The 10990-nt window shown below is 35.3% G+C and overlaps 1 protein-coding gene and 1 long non-coding RNA gene across 2 annotated transcripts; both read left to right on the forward strand.

Moving 5' to 3' along the window:
- The first annotated feature begins 3756 nt into the window (after positions 1-3756).
- LOC149679041 (uncharacterized) lies at positions 3757-6674 on the forward strand. The gene is made up of 3 exons (XR_016366291.1): positions 3757-3853; positions 6419-6491; positions 6554-6674. It is a non-coding gene; the product is annotated as an uncharacterized LOC149679041 (long non-coding RNA).
- A 3071-nt stretch (positions 6675-9745) lies between these two features.
- On the forward strand, positions 9746-10613 carry LOC149679042 (uncharacterized). Its single transcript, XM_089837230.1, has 2 exons — positions 9746-10086; positions 10162-10613. The coding sequence occupies exons 1-2, from the start codon at positions 9862-9864 to the stop codon at positions 10447-10449; spliced, it is 513 nt and encodes a 170-aa protein (XP_089693356.1). The 5' UTR covers positions 9746-9861; the 3' UTR covers positions 10450-10613.
- Positions 10614-10990: the final 377 nt, after the last annotated feature.

Genomic DNA, 10990 nt, shown 5'->3' on the forward strand with positions numbered 1-10990 from the left:
CGGAGGTGGTTTCCCTCACATCAAGAAGCACCGTTAGAGGCAGTGGGAGTTGGCCAGCCTTCCGCGTGTAGTGACCGGGGCTTCGTCTGGTGTTGCCTAATGCCAATATTAATTAACTAAGTCTATATTTATTCAAAACCAAGGAAATGAATATATAAAAATCATCAAAAGCTGAACTAAATATAGATGGCGCAACAAAGAAGGTTAATTTAATGTTAAGTGTACACGGCGCCCACACTCTTCCTAAATGGCTCAAAGTGCTGGGCTTCGGTTGAATAAAAATGTTTTAGAAAACCCTAATAATAACAAAATTTATTCTGATCTAAAATTTCTTGCTTCTGCTGATATAAATTTGAAATACAAACAAAACTTTCATTAAAAATCCATTAAAATCTCAACAATTTACTGTAAATTGTTTATTTCCCCCGATTTAAATATAAGTTTATCCTTTTAAGCATCATTTTGCAATAATATCAAAGGATATGTTATTGATTATGGCTTATTTCACCTTTCTTTTATATTTAGATAAGCTAGCAAATCGTTAAACAAGGTATCCCTTTACTACTCTATTATTATCGGAGATATATTAGCATTATACACACTCAGTAAGTGCCGTCTTTTGACGCTATTTCGTACTTTGGTAAAGCCGAACTAGGCGCGGGAGTTCGGTTAAATGGTACGTCCCAAGGTTGGTTTCCATTGTAAATTCTGTTCAAGGGTAGGGAAAAAACACGACCATCAGAGAAATATTTTCATTATTGGTAACTCTTTAACGTTAAACAACCAGAAAACCTGACCTTCGCCAACATTATTAATTCAGGCCTATTTTGACAATTTTTTTCGGTACCCTTTAATTCGCCGAATGCGTCCGCAAGGGGCACGCTTTAGAACCTAAATTTCCCGCGAAATTTGAAACGCAGCAAAACTTGGCGTGAATATCCATATAGTAGACGATGGTCATTCTTTTTTTAAAGGGCTGAGGGATGAGATTAGATAATAGAACATCAAGAATTATTAGATTTTTAGGGATGGAATCGTTGTAACTTCTAAATATAAAATAAGGAATTTAAGAATGAAAAAACCCTTTCTATTCGTTAATTTTTCTAGTAAGTTTTTTATTTTATCTCATTAAGAGTGTCGCCTAACACTATTAAGAGTGTCGCCTAACACTATTAAGAGTGTCGCCTAACACTATTAGGAGTGTCGCCAAACACTATTAAAAGTGTCGCCTAACACTATTAGGAGTGTCGCCTAACACTATTAGGAGTGTCGCCTAACACTATTAGGAGTGTCGCCTCACACTATTAGGAGTGTCGCCTAACACTATTAGGAGTGTCGCCTAACACTATTAAGAGTGTCGCCTAGCACTATTAGGAGTGTCGCCTAACACCGTTAAGAGTGTCGCCTAACACTATTAAGAGTGTCGCCTAACACCGTTAAGAGTGTCACCTAACACTATTAAGAGTGTCGCCTAACACCGTTAAGAGTGTCGCCTAACACCTGTAAGAGTGTCGCTTAACACGTTTAGCAGTGTTTTATAATGGTACAATACCGCCTGATTACCAATTTCTTAGTTATTTTATTTAAAGGAAAAATATGTTCTTTCATGAATATCATCTTTAAATAAATGTTTAACAAATAATTTTTTACTCTAATATTCAAATATTAATGGAAATAAAAGACCTTATTTAAGAAACCAGCCATATTATAAATTTCCATGTTTAATTTCAAAGGGTGTTTTTAAAGTGTTACTTTACACTGTATTTACACCTTAAATTGGCCACAAAAACTCAAGGTAATAAAAACTCTCTTTTGGGTGTTTTTACGGTGTAAAAAAAAGAGTATTCTAAATTTACACCCTTTTAACACATTTTCAACACTTCGATTTCTTAGAGTGTACCATCTGCTCCTGCTACTACCAACGTAAAACTTGAGAACGACTAGAAATGCCATCCCGTATGTTTAGGAATGTAGTGGTTCAGTAATATCCGCTCGGTAAAATATGCTCAAGGTTAGAGACGAGAGATTTTTCCCCACGCTTTATTTCATGTAAAAATACAACGGAACGCTATTGGTGGAGAGAATAAAGACTGAAAGGAAAGCACTATTTCAGTGGCTAAGCTCGCGAGTCGTAGTGGCTCGATTCCTGTCGGCTCGGCTCGGCTCGACCACAAAAAAGCTCGCTCGTTAATTAATCGAGCCGCCAAAGTGAGCTGGCTCGAGGTCGTGAACAGTCCTAATTTGAGATGCGTTTTGCTAGAATATAAAATTGCAAATTCAGACATAATTTTGTTTTTAATAGAAAACAACAAAACAAAAAACAGCTGTAAATAACATATGAATAATGACCAAAATCTTCATGATAATTCGTTCGTATAACGAAAAGTTTTGGTGAAATTCAGATGACGTTGTTAAATCAGCCTGTTAAAATGCAAATTCAGAAATATTATGGTTTCATATTTCGATATTTCATAGCATATTGCGCTTGTTTTAGATTAAATATGCAGAACACTATACGAGTAATGATCAAAATCTCCATAATAATTCGATCTTATAACGAGAACGTTTCGTGATATTATGATGAATAGACCGATAAAAATATTCGCCTACTAGTTGTTTTTACCTCAATACATACCGTCTCGAGAGGCTCAAGAGTGTGGTCCTTCATGACTGGTCGGAATATGTGGTCACCTTAGTAGATCGTTTTATATTAATAACGCTATGACTAGTTGGCCGTCAAAAACAACGTTTTCCGATCAGGAAGAGAACAAAGGTAAGTATTTTTCTGTATAAAGCAGACCGGTCACCACTCTTCTCGTAGATTCGTGTAGAGCTGGAGGCCGGCGCGTCCGAGGCTTGGCCTCTATTTTGAAAAACTTAATTAACAATAAAAAAAGGTACGAAGCCTTAACTGCGAGGTCTCTTAGCAGACGACAACTAAAAGTAATGAAAAAAATCTTCGTAGTTCAGGATTTCAAGTATAATCGAGAATAATATGAACCGAACCGAACTGACTTCAATTCCAAAATCCAGTACTACTGAGGGAAAGACAACTTTCAGGCAATTTTTTTTTATATTTGTTACACGCAGCTCTGCGCCCGAATTGTTCCCCGCAGCTTGGGCAAGTTAAAATTGATGTGAAGGAAATAAGTAGCGTGTTGCTTTAAATTACACCGAAAACAATATTTAGTTTTTTGTTGCTAAATTTAAACGAATATAGATCGGGTAATCCATGTTAGGCGAACGCTTGATAGATGCATTTAAAGTTGGAATATGTTATTTTATAAAGTCACAGATGACTGTGCGTTCAGATGAAACAGGAGCCAAAATAAAGCCGTGAAATCTTTAGTGAAAAACGGTTTTAGTTTAAAGCTAAAGGCAAAGAAGAAGAGTGAGGCTAATAACTTGACTTAACAAAATACCGAAGAAAATATCCCACTTCGCATTATTGACCAGTTAATGTCTTCAAATATTCTTATTTGAATATCTACATTTTTTACTGTAAAAAGAGCTAGTTCTCTTAAATTTAGTGAAACCACAAAAATTATAAGAATACTTTTAATTTTTTGATTGTAATAAACAATGAGTCCTTGTGATTTTTTTTTTTTTTTGGACAAACCTTTTTTTCGCATACTCTTGGGACGATATTACTGGATGGTTATAGAAAAATAGGTAACCATGCGCTGCTGGTAAATTCTACTTCTCGGAGTATAATCATGTACGAGAGAAGTCATAAACTGTAATGTTTGCAACTATTCCAAACTACTGTAAACTCGTAAGCACACGGTAATCTCTCTAGACGCTTGCTTTTGCTAACTTGACAGTGTCTGCAAAGGGTTAATAGAAATTCCAGGTTTGATTACTTTTTTTTGGATTTCTTTTTCTTAAAAAAATGCGGACGCTTATAGCGCTTTTTTGTTAACCTTGCAAACCAAAAGTCCCTTTGCCGAATATATTTCAAAATTATGTTTTGCAATGTTTTCCAAGGCGCTCATGTTAAAGCATTACTATATGACAAACCCAGTAGATGAGGCACCTTTAAAGGGAGAGTAGCGCCTTATTTCAAGTACCATAACTTATAAATACTTAGGTTTGTGTAAATTAATTAAGTCTAATAATGAAATAGGTACAGACCCTGCCCTTTCATTTTCGCCTTCTTGAGAATGAACTGCAAATTTTCCTATTCACTGATTTCAAACCATAGATTAAAAGGCTTATTTTAGTAAATTTAGAATGAATAGTCGATCGCAACTTAACCTTTTCCTTTATTCAAAACTATTGTTGCTATATTATATTTGACTTCTGTTATGGTGGCAAAGCGAAGCCATTTCACGCGAAGAGTTACTTTTTTACCAAATAATAGTTCAAGCAAGCTATACTTGTAAAATTTTGTCCGCAACTAGGGTACGGTTTTAAAGGGATACTCTCAATCTTTTACGACTAGTTTTAGATGGTGGCAGTTTTTGGCAGAAAAATGCACCTAAAATTATGTGTGACACAAAAAATCTCGACTAAAGGCCTTTAAAATTAAGAAAAGTACGTTAAATATTTTGAAATTCAAACGAACCGCGAAATACTGGCTATCTTGTTTTTTCCGTTGTGACGTCGTAAAGGGGACTTTGTTTCCTTTTTTTCATTGGTTGTTCGGAAATAGGCGAATTTAGGGACCTCTAGACGACTGTATAGTAGTTTTTAACCTTCACTGGGAAGCGGCGCAAATTTTAAAAGATTTTTGTAATCTTAATTTTGATTTTTCTTGTCTACCATTCTTTGTTCTCTTAACTCTTGGTCATGTTGTAGAGTAAGGACGATAGCGATTTGTCCAAATCGATACAGATAATGTCCAAAACAGCACATTTTTTATGCTATTTTGGCAAAAGGCTTAGGTTCCATGTATAATAATGGTATAGCTTCATTTCAGCCTAATTGCCCTAATCTAAGCTTTAATATATTATTATTTGAAATTAAACATAGTAAATCTATTACTTTGAAAACCTAAATTACAGTGAAATGATTTACCTTCCTTTATAGAACTATCAAAGCGTCTATATAGAAATGATATATATTAAAATGCAAAATAGTATAAAAACTACTTTTAGGTGTAATCTACTGTATCTCCAAGTGAGAGGAGGGTAGCGGAAGTAATGTAGAAGTTTTGCAAATCATAGGGTATTCAAACAACTAAGCTTCAATTTTTAAGTGCATTTGATAACTAGCAGAAGGGAATAATATAAGACAAAATACTTTAAGAGGCACTTTGAATTTAATAATGAAAATCTATTTTCCATTCTTTACACGTGTTATTTGTGAACGTATTTGCAATAATAATATGGAACATTTCTTATAAATAATGATGTTAAACTAACAAATAAAATTTAGAAAACTAAATCAAGCTCTGTTCTCAATTGCCCAATGCCTATAATGAATGCTAGAAACAAAATACTCTATCCCTTATGCTATCCCGCTAATCAAACAGAGAAATGTAACCTAACGACTCAATTCCGCAATACCAGGAATACATGGATCTGGGTCTTTCTGCTTGACTTAAATGGGAGGAGATGTAGAAATCGTCACCCCTGACGTCATGCACCATGTATTTGAACTTACAAACCACGTGATATTGACATAGCGATTCCCGCGACCTATGAGCGAAATTTCTTTTTGTATAAGCTTATGAGTTATTTAGAGTCGTTGCGAGAAGCTTTATTTTATTGTTTGATTATATGAATTTTTTCCTGTGGTTTTCTTAATTTCTTTTTGTTCCTATACATGTGAACAGCCAATGAAATGCAAGGAGTTAGGCGCGGGCGTTTAAACAAATAGTACAGGAAAAATAGGTTTTAACCCGGAACAAATTGAAACAAAGCTGAAAATTTCAGATCTTATAGATTTTTGGGCGCTCTTTAACGTGGTGTGGTCTCCCACACTCTCCCATTGGTGGAATTTCCGCCATATTGGAAAATGGCGGACAAAATCGAGAAAACGTTTAATAACTCCGGTTTTACTTAACCGATTAACACGTAATTAGGCGTCAATTGTAGATCACCTTCAAAGACATAATTCACCTCTTAAAATATTTTGCCCTACAACTAACCGGAAGTTCACAATCTGACTCTGAAGATTAGCCTCATATAAAAATGAGCATTTTATGGTTTCTATATTCAGAATTAAACGTTTTCTCGATTTTGTCCGCCATTTTCCAATATGGTGGAAATTCCACCAGTGGGAGAGTGTGGGAGACCACACCACGTTAAAGAGCGCCCAAAAATCTATAAGATCTGAAATTTTCAGCTTTGTTTCAATTTGTTCTGGGTTCCCTCTATTTTTGGGCTAAAATGATGTTCCTGGCAATACTGAACATACTTTGAAATTTGGAACAGCTATTGTAGAAATATTTAACAATTGTTCTTTAATGTAGTAGAGAATAAAAGTAGAAAATGTGCGGAACACTTGCGGCTAACAATACCTGCGTAAGGTTCGCCACTGAATCGGTAATTGTAAAACTAAATCGAATTTGCAAAAAATAAAAATATTGATAAAATACATTACACAGATGCATGCATCGGTGAACCTTATGGAAAATCATGTCTATAATCCTTACGCTTCAGATATTATTGTGATGTTTAGAATTTTGCTTACGTATACGAAAAATGTCACGTAAGTCTTTTTTATTGTGTATTATGCAAGCAATCGAGAATTTAATGAAATTAGAAATTCTTGAAAACCTAATATTCTACTGTAGATAAAATAATTATAAATTAAAAAAAGAATACCCCAAAAATCACCGGAAAAGAAATACCGACGTTAAAAGAAACTGGATTGTGAATTTTTTGCAACAATCGAATATTTTGCAAATTTTAATGTATATTCAAATTATATCCCATCAAGGGAATTTTAATAATTTGAACTTTCGAGCGAAATAGTTGAAAATATTGAGATATAGGCCTACTTTTAAAAAATGATTTGTTTTCACACCAGTAGTGTCGCGTATTTTTAAAAACCTTCAAAATTTCTCAAATTGAAATAGATGGAAATTTATAAGTTTTGACGACGCAGAAAATGCCATCCGACGAACCAAGAAAGTTTTCCCCGCTACAAAGGATTACGTTTATACTAGGGCACTTTTTGGTGGAGTACGTATAGATCCTATCAAAAGTAATATAAGAAACCTCCGTAGGGAGGTTTCTTATATTATTTCTGATCTTATGTAATTGATTGTAAAATGTATATGAAATAGGGTAAAAAAAAAACAGTAGTGGCCTTCTTAAGGCCGTAATGATAAAATTCTTAAGGAAGGTTTGCTCAAATGAGGTAAGAAATTATTGGGAATACTGAAAAAAAGTTCCACGATGAACCGTATTACACCTTTCAGTTTATATCAATAGGGTCTGACCATTTCAAGAGTCGCTTCTACGAATGTTTTTGCAAATAAAACATTTTGTAGCCAAACATTTGGTTTACTTGAATCCACACTTTCACTCCCTCTATTAAAGTCATTTGTTTATTTTACACATCATCAGTAATGGCAGAAGTAAGATGAGACTAGAAGAAAAGAACTCTAGATCCTGGCACTAGTGAACAAATTTGAGGATTTTATACAGCTTCCCTAGCGCCCACACTAGAGAAAAAAAATTGGTCGGGTTCCAAAAACATTTTCTACCCCCTTCCCTTCAGCCTAAAGCCGCGGAACACGGACGCGGTTGCTTGAATCTAGTTCGGCCGTCTACCGCCACGAGCGTCTCACCTTTTCCAGGGAAAATTCAGAAACCGCTGCCAGACGTAGCCAGAGGGCCAACCGTTGGCAGGGTTGGCACGCTGGTATCCAGTCCGGTTTTATCCACCTGGATTAAACCGGTTTAAACCACGATGAAAAATCCAGTGGATTTTTCAAAAAATATAATAATGGAGTACAGCGCAGGCACCATAAAGTGAGATGGAAGGAAACGTTTGACCCACATGTCTTTACCTCTTTATTTCATCGAAATGGTCGATTCCCATACATTGTGGGTTAGTTTGACGCGCCCTCCTCCCACTGCCCCACCCGAAACTCGCGAGACTGAGTTGAATTTTTCGCAACGCTAAATTGTTGGGTCGGACCGCGCGTTTAGAAAAATCTTTATCAGACCCTGCCCTATTGAAGATCACAAAAAAACCTACCCGGGCCCGACCCTGCACTATTGAAGATCACAAAAAAGCCTACCCGGGCCCGACCCTGCCCTATTGAAGATCACAAAAAAGCCTACCCGGGCCCAACTCTGCCCTATTGAAGATAATAAAAAAGCCTACCCGGGCCCAACTCTGCCCTATTGAAGATAATAAAAAAGCCTACCCGGGCCCAACTCTGCCCTATTGAAGATAATAAAAATGTCTACCCGGGTAGACTGTATGATAACCCAACCCGACCCGACCAGCAAAACATTTTAAGTAATTTTCTCACCCAACCCGACCTAGGATTTTCCGACCCGATATGGGTCGGGTTGGACTGAAAAATCCCGATTAAATCAAGGTCCCTACTCATCTCTAAGGGAAATGACTATAGTTTTATCAACTTTTATGTACAATATAAATGATTCGGCCTAGCAGAAGACATCTAGCGCACTAAATGTAAAAAAGAAGTGCTAAAATTAAGCACTAGAGAGTAGTTTAAAAAAAGCCAGATAAATCCAATAAAATCCGGTTTAAACCAGCAAAAAACCATACCAGTGGCTTTTTCAAGAAAAATCCGGATTTTTGCCAACCCTGACCGTTGGTGTGTTATCAAGAATATTCACTTTCGCCAAGTGAAGAATTTGTTTAGCTCAGTTCTTCTAGTTTCATCTCATCTTACTTCTGGTAATGGTTGAAGTTTGGTAGAAAAAGAGCGCAATGTATATTAATTTGCCTTATATTACTAATTTTGAACGTAGTTTGAAAGAACCACTTTTGTATAAAATATTTCTAAAAACCATTTCAGGTCTTCGATATATATATGGGATTATGTGTTTTGAATTGGGAAACCAAATTATATCATGACGAATCTTTGCCAATGTCTCAATCTGGCATGGTCATATACAGTATCGGTTCTCACGATCAAGATATAACAACGAGTGAGCCCATGAAACTTCTAACGCTGGACCCAGCCGTTTATTTTTATACCATAGTGGCTATTGTGCTGGTATCCTTCACATATCTTTGCATTACTCGAAAACCCCGGTTAAAAAGACAAAAAAATTAACTACTCAAAGGCATTTTGGACGGTGTGGATAATCTTGCTTCATCTAATTTTGAATTGTTAAGTATTGAAATGATAAAGAATTAACACAGCAGGTTTCTGCTAGAGAAAAAATCGGCAAGAAGAGTCGCTCCTCTAAAAGAATTAAGCACCAATACTAGTATAAAATTTACAATTTTATTACTCCGTTTCGTAATAACTGAGGGGTATTTCGTTACGGTGGGGTTACTTTCACAATTCAATACACCAGCTAGTTGATGGATTTAGTTTTTTATCAAAGAAATTCTGAAATTAGTTCCTACAAGGGTTTATTTCTGATTGTGTTGATTTTCTACTATACTTTTATACTATTTCAATATTGGGGGGATTATGACCGGGGATCTTTTGTCTTGGGGGTACAAAAGAGTGGAGTATAAAAATCTAATCACTGGCAATTTCTCAGGCCCAATGCTGCACAGATTTTATATGCCTTTATACTATTAGTTGTTTTACAATTTGCGCAAGGGAAGTAGGAGAGTTGTGGCATAGGAACAACTTATGTCTTTAATATAACAGAAATGGTATTTAGAAATGCACAGCGAGTTTTTAGTTTGATATTTTGTATTTTTTTTTTCGATGTAACTATGTTTTAAATAATTAACTTCAATTTTATGATTTTAGCCGATTTATCTGTTTTGGGACGCAGAATTCCAACGCGGATTTTGACTGGATCGTGGACTTTGTCGGCGTTTCTTCTAGTTTGGTGTTATTATAGTTCCATGATGTTAGAAATGGTTATTTCCCGTTCAAATTATGTTGACAGTATTGAAGATTTATTTACAAAACCCGATATTGAGCCTTATATGTTTAACGGAGCGTTTACGAAGACAGTGAAGGTGTGGTTATTAAGAGTAACGATACAAATGTAATAGAAAGTTCTTTTGCACATTTGTTTCCTTCTTTTACTTCAGAAATCAGAAGATTCAACATACATTAAACTTCGAAAGAGAATGGCTTTAAACGGACATTATGTTGAAAGATTGACAACACAGAATTTCACGAGAGCTTTGAAAGGAAAGTTTGTTATATTTTATCCAAGAAACTACATTGATTACTTTCTAATAAAGTTTGGTCCAGTTTTGGATAAACAAAAAAAGTTGTTACACGAAGGAGTAATAGATTACAAAATAGCTAGTTCGCACATTATATTCAACAAAAGACTACCGGTGAAGATCCGTAAAAATCTAAAATATATGTAAGTTCAAGATCAAATTTTCATATAAAGTATTATGTGGATACGTATCGACTTCGGTAGAATAGACCGTATGTTTGCCAACACCGAAATGATTATACTAGTAGTAACGTTGCCAACAACGATCTTCTGGACTAGTCCTACGCAGGAAAACGAAGTGTTGGCTCGAGATGCAACATTGTCGACACTGCTGTAAGACATCGTAGCATACAACCATTAATCAAATATATCTTGATTAGAATCAAGACTCAAAAAGTATCGATAAGACTGAGGTTATCATTTGACTGAAGGATCAGATATTAATTTTTATTAAAAAAAATTAAAGACGTGCTTAAGAAAAAACAACGTTCCATACCGTATTCCGTTGAAATAATTTATTTTACTAGTAATCAATTTCAAAAAAAAAACTGCTGTGCGTTATCGTAGCATATAACCATAGGTTATACCAAGAACCGACTACTGTAAATCTACCCTCAAGTCAACCGTTTTTCAGGTCGCCGAACTTAATGCGATAAGTTTTTGGTAACATGACTATTACCGATTATTGG

The sequence above is a fragment of the Phalangium opilio genome, unplaced genomic scaffold, assembly GCF_054372755.1.
Source record: "Phalangium opilio isolate 3A_F unplaced genomic scaffold, DU_Popi_V2 ptg000042l_1, whole genome shotgun sequence".
NCBI classification, from domain to species: Eukaryota; Metazoa; Arthropoda; class Arachnida; order Opiliones; family Phalangiidae; genus Phalangium; species Phalangium opilio.